Raw genomic sequence first — 13,015 nt, forward strand, 5'->3', positions numbered from 1 at the left:
GCATCTCTCGCTGTGCGAAAAGCAAACTGGATGATGATCGATCGGCTGACGATGGCATCTTGTTTCTTCCCAATACGATGAGCGACATCCACAGCCATATCCATATATCCATCGGGGAAGTCCGGTGCCACACGGTTACATATGTCTCTTACTAAGCGCTTCACATTCTCATCCTGGTCCTCGGGGACACCATAAAGCCGTAGCCCCCACCTTCTCCGGTATCGCTCTGCTTCCGATAAGCGCTCTTGCATGTCTGCGATGGTCTTCTCCTGAGCAATGCATTTCTCAGACGTAGCAGTGTTTGTAAGTTTAAGCTCTTCGATACTCTTGTATGCATGATTCAGAGAGGTCTCGAGGTCAACTATTTTTGATGTGTTTTCGCGTATCATTTTCTCCAGACCGTCGGCTCTTTCGTTTACAGCATCGATTATGTTGATCTGTAGTTCGCGCAAAGATAATTCTTTATGTGTCTTTTTGGGTGCAGGACTATTGACTGCATTGTCAGAATCAACCGAATGTCCAGAATCCTCCATTTCTTCTCCTGAGGAGTCAGGTGGCGGTTTTTCTCCAACGTATGAGTGCTCAGCTAGCAACTGCCTTCTCCTCCCTTTGCTCTTTCGCACATTTTTTCCTTCCATTTCTAAGTTATGAATCAAATTATCGGTCAACTAAGCGTTGTTCTCTATTGTGTTTACTATAAGCCAAGTTCCGTTACATTTAAGTAAGTTTGAGAGGGATAAAAGTTAAGGTTACTCGGAGCAAGCTGAAATCTCGTCTACACTCGCCGCCATCTTCCAGCGCCCCCGCCATCTTCCAGCGCCCTGGTTCAATAAAAGTCAATGAACTAAGTAGACCAGACCCAGCTACTATTGCATTGGTGTCTATGGGAGACACCCGTTCTATTAAGTAGACCGGAACCCAGTGACAATACATACATGGTCACTGTGTTGGGGCGGCAGGTTGCCTAGTGATTAGGCGTTGGGCCAGAAACCGGAAAGGTTGCTAGAACGAATCCCTGAGCTGGAAAAAATAAAAATATGTAGTTCTGCCCCTGAACAAGGCAATTAACCTACTGTTTCCCGGTAGGCTGTCATTGTAAATACGAATATCTTCTTAACTGACTTGCCTAGTTAAATAAAGGTTAAATAAATATCCCAAACATCCGCACTGAGCTTAAAGGCTAGAGCTGCCGCTTTCATGGGAGCAGGACACTAATCTGGACGCCTATAAGAAATCGCTCTACGCCCCCTGAACCATCGAACAGTATATAAAGTATAATATGAGGATTCAAAATTGAATGAATTTTATCTCTCCTTTTTTTTAGGCCATAACCATGTGTGTGAGGTGTATACTTTTGTTTCAAAGTAGATTTGTTTAAGACTACCAAGAAACACTGTGTGACCCTGATTTAGCCCACTGCAGTAAAAGGTTAAACAAGTTAACATTCACAAGGCTGCAGGGCTAGACGGATTACCAGGACGCATACTTCACTGACATTTTCAACCTCTTGTCTGACCCAGTTTGTATTAAATCAAATAAAAATGTCTTTGTCACATACACGTGTTTAGCAGATGTTATTGCGGGTGTAGCGAAACGCTTGTGTTTCTAGCTCCAACAGTGCAGTAGTATCTAACAAGTAATATCTAACAATACACAGAATCTAAAGTAAAGGAATGGAATTAAGAATATATAAATATTTGGATGAGCAATGTCAGAGTGGCATAGACTAAGAGAATAAGATAGAATACAGTATATACATATGAGATGAGTAATGCAAAATATGTAAACATTATTAATGTGACTAGTGATTCCAAGTCTATGTATATAGGGCAGCAGCCTCTAATGTGCTAGTGATGGCTGTTTAACAGTCTGATGGCCTTGAGATAGAAGCTGTTTTTCAATCTCTCGGTCCTAGCTTTGATGCCATGGTACTGACCTCGCCTTCTGGATGATAGCGGGGTGAACAGGCAGTGGCTCGGGTGGTTGTTGTCCTTGATTATCTTTTTGGCCTTCCTGTGACATCGGGTGATGTAGGTGTCCTGGAGGCAGGTAGCTTCCCCCCGGTGATGCGGTAGCGGAGCGCCAAGTCTGTGACCAAAAGGCTCCTTAACAGCTTCTACCCCCAAGCCATACGACTGCTGAACAGTTAATCAAATGGCTACCTGGACTATTTGCATTGACCCCCTTTGTTATTTATTTATCTTAATTGTGTTTTGCACTGACTCCCTTGCACTGGCTCTACCCACATGCTCACATACTAGACTGACACTCCAACTCACACACACACACACACACACACACACACACACACACACGCTGCTGCTACTGTTTATTGTATATCCTGATTGCCTAGTCACTTTTACCCTTACCCACAGGTACATACTGTATTACCTCAATTACCTCAACTACCTCGTACCCCGGCACATTGACTCCATACAGGTACTCCTTGTATACAGCCTCAATATTGTTTTTATTGTTTTACTATTTCCTTTTTTATTTAGCAAAAATGTGTCTTACTTTTTAACTCTGCACTGTTGAGAATGGGCTCGTAAGTAAGAATTTCACTGTAAAGTCTACACCTGTTGTATTCGGGGCATGTGACCAATACAATTGTATTTAAGTTGAACTGACCATTTTTTTCAATGGTTTCCTTTGGTCTAGCCTACATCCTTGTGAGCGTTGGCTACACTGGTGTCAGAGGTGGGATGTTGACTTTGATCCCACTTCTGTGAAAATGGACAATAAAGATTGTATTCTATTCTATTTATGAGGCTCTGTTCCTGTATTGGCTGCTTTTGTAGTACGTCCTCGGGCAGATCTGGAACGCGCCCAATGGGTGATTCAAGTAGGCTACAAGCGCGCTCGCTTTTGTGCGCTCCTGAAGGTACAGTAGTCACATGATCCAAACGGGAACAAACTCCCTTAGAACTCTTGACGGTGCATACATAGTGATCTAGCTCTGAGCGCAACATGATCATCGACAGAATTATCGAGAACGGCCTGAATCTTGTGCATCCAGGGACTGTTGTGACGAGCCCCGTGTATTTGGGGTCTTTTTACCAGGATATCTCAAATGCACCGGAGATCAACAACTCTCTCTGTGCGCCAAACGAGTTGGATGGCTGGGGAAATGTTATGAGCCCGACTCCGACAACTGCAGACAGTGGCACAAACGGTAAAATAAACCCTTACTTTTACAAATCAATATACATATTTGTAATTGTTGTTAACGTTCCTCTAAGCAGGCTATTGTGTTAATGATACGCTGACTACTTTATCCGATAATTATTGAAGTTAATGGTTACTTCCTTATTAGCCTACTCCTGGAACACCGGAAAGAGCGTTGCGTTAGTGACACGGAGGATTACTGATCATTGGCAGTGGTGGAAAAATGACCCAATTGTCATACTTGAGTAAAAGTAAAGATACCTTCATAGAAAATGACTCAAGTAAAAGTCAGTCACCCAGTAAAATCCTTCTTGAATACAAGTTTTAAAGTATTTGGTTTTAAATATACTGTTTTTTTAAATGTACGGATAGCCAGGGGCACGCTCCCACACTTAGATATAATTTACAAACGAAGCATGTGTTTAGTGAGTCCGCCAGATCAGACGCAGTAGGGATGACCAGGGATGTTCTCTTTAAGTGTGTGAATTAGACCATTTTCCTGTCCTGCTAAGCATTCAAGGTGTAACGAGTACTTTTTGGTGTCAGGGAAAATGTATGAAGTAAAAAGTACATCATTTTCTCTAGGAATGTAGTAAAGTAAAAGTTGTCAAAAATATAAAAAGTCAACTACAGATACCCAAAAAAACTACTTAAGTAGTAGTTTCAAGTATTTTTACTTAAGCACTTTACACCACTGATCATGGGTAGACCCAAAATCATATTTAGACCTATAATAGCAGTGTACAATGGAAGTGCAGGGTAGATAAATTGTGTTTGCCTCTGGCATTCAAATAGTTACTGTCATTTGGTGAATGTTGCAGATAACAGTGTGAATTTGGCTTGAGCTCCGCTAGCTGTGGAAATAGGGGAAGTGTAAGGTCGCGTTCCAGGTCGTCTTGCCCATTTTAGAATATTTCTTTATACACTGCAGTATGAAGGTGTGTTTCTGAGCTGTTTAGAATACCTGAGATTCTGATGTTGATAAAGCCAGAGTTGTTCTGAGACAGTTCTCCAGGCATAATGAGATCTAATCATCTGTGCAGATCAACTTCAACGGCTATATGGACATGCCTCTTTTTGTAGCTTCCACACCCTATTGAATAAAATGGAGTATTTGAGCTCCTGTGCTTGAACTTGGCAGGCAGAGTTCCCAGGAACTGTATTCATGTATCCTACCACTATAGATATATCATACATCAAGGGCTTTTTGCAAATTGACATTTTATGGATTGCTGAGTGTACCTTTTTAACAGCCACTTTTGCCTCAATACCAAACTAATCAAAAGTAGTGTTTATTTCAAACTTGTCTTGGGATCAAAGATTCTCATCGGTCAAATTTATACCTGTTGCAGAGTGTTCCATGAGTGAGGTGGCGTCTTTTGGCCGTTTCCAAGGAGTGCGGGTGAAGAATACAGTGAAAGAACTCATCATGCAGAAGCGACTTAGCAACCAAAATGTACAGGTAAATTAAAATAGTTATGTTATTGTTCTGCTAATTTGTGTAAATATTATGGTTAGCTTGTATATATTTAGCTTACATCTGTCCATATTTTCATGATCTCTGTTTTTCTTCATGTCCAGCAAAACTCTGAGAGAGAATACACAGGTAATATTAACGTTTTATCGACACACATTATCCAGAAATACTGTAGATACAGTACATTATAATACCATGTGCAAATGTTTTTTTTGTTCGTTATCATGTAGAGTTGACGTCCCTTCTTCAAGGGCATAAGAGGACTGCGGACTTCAGCTTGATAACCGATTCACCTGCTAAAAGACTTGCTACTGCAAAGGCAATCCTGGTAATTGTATGCTTTTGGTTATAATGTTATTTTAATTGAATCCCCTTTAACTTTTCCCATGATTCTTTGTGTTCAGACTAGGGTTGGTTTCATAGACCCAGGTTAAATCAATCCAGAGATATTCCTCTGGTTTAGCTAATGAAGAACTAGTGAAAACCACAGACTCTCATGCAGGTCACGTTGTTATAGCTACAAACTATATTGTGTGATGTGACCGACCACTTCAATCCGTTGCCCAATTCCATTTCTCCTTTTCTGTGTAGTCTGATGTCACTTCACTTGCTCAGTTCCCCTCCGGGTAAACCCCAGTGAGACTCAGAGTTACCGCCTCCACCCTGAGGGCTATTCCAGAACTCAAAATTAGGAATACAGTTTGGCAATGTTATCGTGCATATAGATTATTATGTTTTGCATGTGTGTCTCATATAGACTCTGCTGTTGTGGAGTGAACTGAGGAAGTAGAAGGAACCCAACTACAAATATCTTTCTTCCTTATGGTTTACCTTTCATGACAGGAAATGTACTTAAAGCAGCAATCCCAATCAGCAGTTGAAATGATAACAAAGCGTTCTAAATCGCTGAGGGATTGAGCTGGAGAAATGTAACCACTCTCAAATTTATACACTGAGCTATGGATGTAAGGACTGACAATCCATGATATCAAAATGATAGTTTTAACCAGGCTGTATCACATCCGGCCGTAATCGGGAGTCCCATAGGGCTGCGCACAATTGGCCCAGCGTCGTCCGAGTTTGGCCGGTGTAGGCCGTCATTGTAAATAAGAATTTGTTCTTAACTGACTTGCCTAGTTAAATAAAGGTTAAATATAAAACATTTAAAAAAAGAATCAATGGGTACATACATCTGTTTTTGGACTTAGAAATTAATTGTATCAACTGCAGATTAAGTATTTATCATCCACTTCTCTTTCAGACTCTGAGCCCTCCAGAGGGAAACACACTGGACATTGACTTCATGGAACTGGGATATGAGTCTATGAACTCAGAGACCTCCCCACAGGAGACCCTCACTGACCCCTTCAGCCTCATCGACTATCAGTCCCTCTACCCTCAAACCCACATGCCACATGCATTGGGAAACTCCTATGTCCCCCAGCCTTTCATCGCCCCGCTAACCCCAAAGGGTGTTTGGCCATTGGCTCAGTTTGCTGAAGGGGAGCCGATGTCCTTCTTTCAATGGCAGATACGACAGGAAGAAGAGAAGTTGGCAGGGTTCACCCCCGAGATGCTCACAAGCCAGGATAATGAGGGAGACACGTCAGTTTGTGTAGTATTCATCAACATGTTGTATACATTTGCCTTTTGTAGAGCTAAGCAACTATGCATACTCAACTCAGTTATTTTTCTAACCCAGTGGCCTCCAACTCTGGTCCTGGGGAGGTACAGGTGTGCAGGGTTTTGTTCCAGCCTAGCACAGTGTTTGAACACAAACCTGCCACACCCTGTAGCTCTCCAGGAACAAGGATGTTAGTGACCACTGTTCTAATCCATCATGTGACCTATGCTTGCCAGACATTTACTCTTAGAAAAAAGCTGCTATCTAGAACCTAAAAGGGTTATTCGGCTGTCCCCATAGGAGAACCCTTTGAAGAACCCCTTTTGGTTCCATATAGAACACTTTTGATTCCAAGTAGAACCATTTTCTGTTCCATGTAGAACCCTTTCCACAGAGGGTTCTACATGGAACCAAAAAGGGTTCTACCTGTAACCAAAAAGGGTTCTATATGGAACCAAAAGGAGTTCTATGGGGAGAGCCGAATAACCCTTTTGGAACCCTTTTCTCTGTGTTGCCAGATTCTTGCACATAGCTGTGGCACAGGGCAGAAGGGCTTTAGCTTATGTGCTGGCCAGCAGGATGGCTACCTTCGGCATGCTGGATATGAAGGAGCACAATGGCCAGGTAAGGACTTACATCCTCACGCCCAATTCTAAATGGACCCCTAGCCCCAGAGACTTCTGCCACACACATACTAGTGCCTAGGAGCTAGTGGCTATGGGTTGATTTGGAATTGGAATTGGTTACAAGGGCGCAGTTATCCCAGTTGTAATCATATCATCTGAAAAGGAGCATTTTTAACATTTGATCTTTTTTGTATTTTGTTTTGTACCCAGAGTGCCCTTCAGTTGAGTGTTGCAGCCAATCAACATCTGATAGTGCAGGACCTGTTGGCCCAGGGGGCTCGGATCAACACCGCTGACTGCTGGGGCCGCTCCCCTCTGCATGTGTGTGCAGAGAAGGGCCACGCTCTCACTCTCCAGGTCTTTGACTTTCCCACTGTGGCACATAATAAGAGTGTGATGTGATATGAATAGGGGCTCTGGATTTGATCTGGCCACGTCATGTTCTAGCCTTATAACTTGTATTTCACAACTTCTGTTTGAGGCATCACTGCAGCCAGTCAACCATAGCAGTTAGATAACCCAGTGCTCCTCAGTGGCGCAGTGGTCTAAGGCACTGCATCTCAGTGCTAGAGGTGTCACTACAGACCCTGGTTTGATCCCAGGCTGTATCACAACCGGCCGTGATCGGGAGTCCCATAGGGCGGCGTACAATTGGCCCAGCGTCGTCCGGGTTAGGGGAGGTTTTTCCGGGGTAATCCGTCATTATAAAATAAGCTTTTTTTCTTTTAACTGACTTTCCTAGTTAAATAAAGGCTACATAAATACTAATAAAATATAGTTAAGTCAGGGAAGTGTCATGCACATAGACCAGTGTAGGCAATACAGTGACTAAGGTCTGGTTTCAGTGATGGACTCTTTTGGTATAGAGGAACTGCCTACGTCACTACTTCATCAGCTTGAATAAAATACTAAATAGTAGCTAGCAATATGGAGATCAGAGGTTATTTTTAATGAGTGCATTTCACAAGTGGCTAGTTTGCATCAACTACCTGAACTAAAACATCTGCAAAGGTTGTGCCTGCGGACTTTGGTTTAGAATCATGTTGTTCTGGCATGTCTGCCTCTGGATTTGGGAGGCGAATCCCCAGATGTATTTTTTCCCTTATCAACGTAGGCAGTGACTTAGTTCCTCTACGCCAAAAGAGTCCCTAATTGAAACCACATCCTAGTCACTGTGTTGCCTAGGGTTGGGTTTTCACAACTAAAGTGAACATACCTCATCATACAGAGACTATGGTATGAAAGGTTTGAAGAAAGGTCTGAAAACATGATGATTGTTGAACACAATCTCGGTTTCTCTTATTATTATTATTATTATTATTATAATACATAAGGTTTGGCAACTTTAATCAACATCTTGGCACTAGAGGAAGTAAATAGTGGTTGGAAAAGAAGTCAGGGAAAACACTGAGCCGTAGGGTTTTATAATAATAACACTGGTTGCCAATCACAGCAAACAAAGTTAACGTTTTTACCAGGAGCCTTGTGTTTGTTAATGTATGAATAGTCCTCCATTCTCCGCTATGGGATAAGAGAGTTATGTCCTCACTCTGAAGAAATAGGGCACTAAAAAGGCTTGGTTTATGATCGCCCTGAACAATGATCCATTTATGACTTCACCAGATGACCTGAACATAATCTGATAAAGTATATAATCTGGACTGTGCAACCTTGGTTTTCAGGGTATTTTACCCCCGCTGGTTTCAAGAAGTAAAACCACAGGTTGGTTGTCAATGGTCGATTGTTTTAGGCTTCCAGTATATGGAAATAAGGCAGGATGATTTGCACCCCTGCACGCTCATACCAAATGCAAAAAAAGTGTAGGGAACTTGGGTGCTGTATGCACAATCAGAAGAGATCTGTCAGCAACTTTCTGATGCCATTTTGATAAGAATCTATGCAAATTTGGCTCATGACTCAATGAATGGATTTCTAGGTTTCACTGAAACTTTACCATCTTGATTATCTGTGATAAACTGTGACCTTTTCAGTGATATCTTTATCTTTCAATTGGAATTTTGTCTCACTGTGTTTGATGTTCCTCCTGACTTGGAATGTTAGAATGTTTTCTTGTGTCTCATAGCAGCAGTTGTTCTGTATCGGGTTAGCTCTCAGGCAGTGACTTCCTCATCAGCTCATAACAGATATAACAACCAGCCGATCACAGAGCATTTCCTCAAAACAACACTGGGACAAAATCCCCCTTTCTTCGAAAAACTGGTTTAACAACAGATGTGCTTCTGATAAGAGGTCACAGCAAATGCACTCCCAGCCTATCAAACATTAACTGTCAACAGAACACGCTAAACCTCCCAATCATTAACGCCTATTCATCTGTTACTCAACTGGTCCTGGATGACTCTCACAACAGTTCCTGTGGTTGGATACTAATGCATTAAGGAAGAACAGGTGCTGCTGATGAATGGCTGGCATCTACTATCTCTTTCAGATCTCTAGAACTAAACATTGACACTGTCGTCGTTAGCGATGATATGTTTTACCCTGACTAGCTAATTCCACAGTTGTACCTTAACGTGTGTGTGTGTGTGTGTGTGTTTTTTACAATCAAAAGTTCTTCCTGTTATACCCATCTGCCCTTTATTCCCCTGTTTAACATTTTCCTTCACACACACTCTCTTCCCGTAGACCATCCAAAGAGCTCTGAAGGGTAAAGGGCAGGAGCTTAATGTGGAAGAAGTCAACTATGATGGTGAGTCAGATTTGCTCAGAACTATGACCTGTCAGGGTTGCTCATAATCTGCTATACAATAAAACAGGTGAGGCAACCGGTGTCTTAACCCAAGGCTGAGTCACACTACGACAGTCAACATTATTTAACCGTCATAACGGCAAAATAAATACTACCTCCCCAATGCCTCAACCTGATTTTCTCTCCAGGCCTAACTCCTCTTCAGACAGCGGTCCGGTCTCACAATGCGGTTGTCCAGGAGATGGGCTGTATGGCGGCGGCCCCCCAGTCCCCTGGGGTGGTGGAGTTGATGCAGAGAAGGAAGCTACTGGGGCAGTGTGTCAACACACTGCTGCTCATGGGAGCCTCCTGTGCAACTAAGGTGAGTTTGAGTAGCCTGGTCCCAAATCTGTCTGATGCCTTGTCAACTCCAACCTTGCCAACTCCTATGGTCATTGGAGTAGGCAAGGCATCATAAACAGATCTGGAACCAGGCTAGAGGTTGAGAATCTTTCATTTATCATTTTTGCGAATCATTCTTTGGCAGCATAGCCCATTCCATACAGTCTGACCTTACCTGTGTCTTTTTCTAACAGGATCATAAAAGTGGCTGCACCTCCCTGCACATGGCTTCTCAGGAGGCCAATGTGGAGCTTTTACGCATCTTCCTCGACCAGCCAGACTCTCTGTCTATTGTCAATGTCAAGGTGAGATACTGCTACAGTACCTAATGTCAAGGTGAGATACTGCTACAGTACCTAATGTCAAGGTGAGATACTGCTACAGTACCTAATGCCAAGGTGAGATACTGCTACAGTACCTAATGCCAAGGTGAGATACTGCTACAGTACCTAATGCCAAGGTGAGATACTGCTACAGTACCTAATGCCAAGGTGAGATACTGCTACAGTACCTAATGTCAAGGTGAGATACTGCTACAGTACCTAATGTCAAGGTGAGATACTGCTACAGTACCTAATGCCAAGGTGAGATACTGCTACAGTACCTAATGCCAAGGTGAGATACTGCTACAGTACCTAATGTCAAGGTGAGATCTCGCCTCTCTGGAAAACAAACATACATGATAACCAATCAGTGTGCTGGCTCAAATTCTGAGCTGACAAACAGTGTTCCCATTGTTCATAGTTTTTTGGTTATCAGGAGGTAAGTTAACTAAACCCTCTAACATGAGTTCTGTCTCCACCAGGCATTCAGTGGAAACACAGCGCTGCACTTTGCCAGTTCTGTGCATGGTCGCGTGACTCAGGTGGATGCTGTGAAGCTCCTGATGAGGAGAGGGGCCGACCCCAGCTCCAAGAACCTGGAGAATGAGCAGCCTGCCCAGCTGGTGGCTGAAGGGCCCGTCGGAGACCAGGTGAATAATGCCCCAAAATGGTTCTGTGGCTGTCCCCATAGGAGAACCCTTTTGGGTTCCATGTAGAACCTTCTGTAGAAAGGGCTCTACATGGAACCCAAAAGGGTTCTACCTGGAACCAAAAAGGGTTCTTCAAATGGTTCTCCTATGGGGACAGCCGAAGAACCTTTTTAGGTTCTAGATAGAAAAAAAAGGTGCTAAGAGTGTAAGCACATCCAGGAACTTGCAGGTGCAGGGTACAAAAAGTACAGCATGGTTCTACATGATAAAAAAAGAAAATGATGCCATTGCCTGGAGAAAAACATCTAAGATCTCAGCACACGGCTGAACCCTCCCTCTGTGGGAGCATTTAATAGTGTTCTTGTGTCTATCTTTCAGGTGAATATTCCCATGTCCTTGTTTTATTATCATGTAATCATTCTTTAACCAGGCAAGTCGATTGAGAACCTTTTATCAATTACTATTAAGGCCTGGTTAAGATGCAAACACAGAGACGCAGTAAAAACAGAACATGAAGAATACACAAGTTCAAGTGTGGCAGACAGACATTCAAAACACACACACACTTCAACAAGATGGGACTGTATTGCAATAATGTGCCTTTGGTTGTTTCTCTTAGGTGCGGCGTATCCTGAAGGGGAAAGGCTACCAGGCCCGGTCTGCTGCCCAGTAGGATGCAGGATGTGATCTCCTGTCTAGAAACACTGTCAGTCAGACAGTCCAGTCTATGTAGAAATTATTTGCCATCGTATGTATGGCAGATGTCAGTTGTTTCAATGAAACAGTGAATGTTGTTCGCTACAGTGTAGTGTATTTTGAGTAACCATGTGATCTTCTCCCTTAAAGGGGCAATCTGCAGTTGTTACATCCATTTTTGGACTTGTAAATGATTCATATGTACCCATTGTTTCTTGGAGAATATAACTTATAAATTCATCATGAGCTTAGTTCAACTGTCGTTCCCCATCAGAACCCAAAATATATCATCTTGTTTTACTCCAATGTTTGTAAACAAAGTACATGGAAACCAACACTATGAAAAGTAGCTTCCAAATATGGTTCAAACTATAATGTTGATATCATGGATGGTTACTCCTTAGCCGTGTCTATGAATTTGAGTGTTAACGTTTCTAGCCCCATCCCTCAGCTTTTTACTGAAACGGGCAGGGAATACGCTTTGTTCATGTTTCAACTGCTGATTACCGCTTTAAGGAATGACGCCTGAAGGGGTTTTCACCACTAAACCACTTTGGGTTGAGTCACAGGTTGACTCACCTGTAATGCCGGTGTGAAACACCTTGAGCTGGAATGTGCATTGTAGCTAGGGCTCGACCACATAGTAACAGTGTAATGTAGCTAGGGGTCGACCACATAGTAACAGTGTAATGTAGCTAGGGGTTGACCACATAGTAACAGTGTAATGTAGCTAGGGCTCGACCACATAGTAACAGTGTAATGTAGCTAGGGGTTGACCACATAGTAACAGTGTAATGTAGCTAGGGCTCGACCACATAGTAACAGTGTAATGTAGCTAGGGGTCGACCACATAGTAACAGTGTAATGTAGCTAGGGCTCGACCACATAGTAACAGTGTAATGTAGCTAGGGGTTGACCACATAGTAACAGTGTAATGTAGCTAGGGGTTGACCACATACCAGTAACCTGAAGAGACGGGAGCTCAGATTTGTTGATGTTCTGGTACGGTGGCAGCATGGGGGTCTTGCCTTATTTTATGTGTATTTTCATTTACTTTATAAATAAATGAAAATAAATCATGAGTTGGCTAGTGTCACAATTAAGTCATTGAGTATGATAAATATCTATGTCATTGTGTTCCTGCATATTTTGCTTTAGTACCCATCAATTATATACTGTACCATGGAGATGAGAATGTTAGTACAATATTCAGGTTTGTAATTTGTTTAATTATTTTTTTGTATGTATTATCACCACATTTAACAATAAATACAATTAATTTAGTGCATTTGATATTAACTACACTGCCTGAAACATGACTTTATGGGTATATTATAACCACCAGCAGTCATAGGTAAGG

At 42.5% G+C, this 13,015-nt stretch overlaps 1 protein-coding gene across 2 annotated transcripts; it reads left to right on the forward strand.

Annotated features, from left to right (window-relative positions):
* Positions 1-2,462: 2,462 nt before the first annotated feature.
* Positions 2,463-12,737, forward strand: LOC106575695 (NF-kappa-B inhibitor zeta). 2 transcript variants are annotated; one of them, XM_045699273.2, is made up of 12 exons: positions 2,467-3,175; positions 4,521-4,630; positions 4,750-4,774; positions 4,876-4,973; positions 5,907-6,250; positions 6,788-6,893; positions 7,106-7,252; positions 9,542-9,605; positions 9,794-9,966; positions 10,181-10,291; positions 10,792-10,959; positions 11,579-12,737. In XM_045699273.2, exons 1-12 carry the CDS (start codon positions 2,971-2,973, stop codon positions 11,630-11,632), a joined length of 1,605 nt encoding a protein of 534 aa, XP_045555229.1. In that variant the 5' UTR covers positions 2,467-2,970; the 3' UTR covers positions 11,633-12,737. The 2 variants fall into 2 exon arrangements, with proteins under 2 accessions (XP_045555228.1, XP_045555229.1); XM_045699272.2 differs by having other exon boundaries at positions 2,463-3,175; positions 10,792-12,737.
* The last annotated feature ends 278 nt before the right edge of the window (positions 12,738-13,015 follow it).

The sequence above is a fragment of the Salmo salar genome, chromosome 17 (assembly GCF_965601325.2).
Source record: "Salmo salar chromosome 17, fSalSal1, whole genome shotgun sequence".
In the NCBI taxonomy this organism is placed as follows: domain Eukaryota; kingdom Metazoa; phylum Chordata; class Actinopteri; order Salmoniformes; family Salmonidae; genus Salmo; species Salmo salar.

Bases quoted from the DNA above. Each gene is read 5' to 3' on its own strand.
- LOC106575695 (XM_045699272.2), top strand. From the start codon at position 2,971: ATGATCATCGACAGAATTATCGAGAACGGCCTGAATCTTGTGCATCCA. The intron at 9,967-10,180 runs GTGAGTTTGAGT...TTTTTCTAACAG, and splicing joins GAGCCTCCTGTGCAACTAAG to GATCATAAAAGTGGCTGCAC. The intron at 10,292-10,791 runs GTGAGATACTGC...TGTCTCCACCAG, and splicing joins TGTCTATTGTCAATGTCAAG to GCATTCAGTGGAAACACAGC.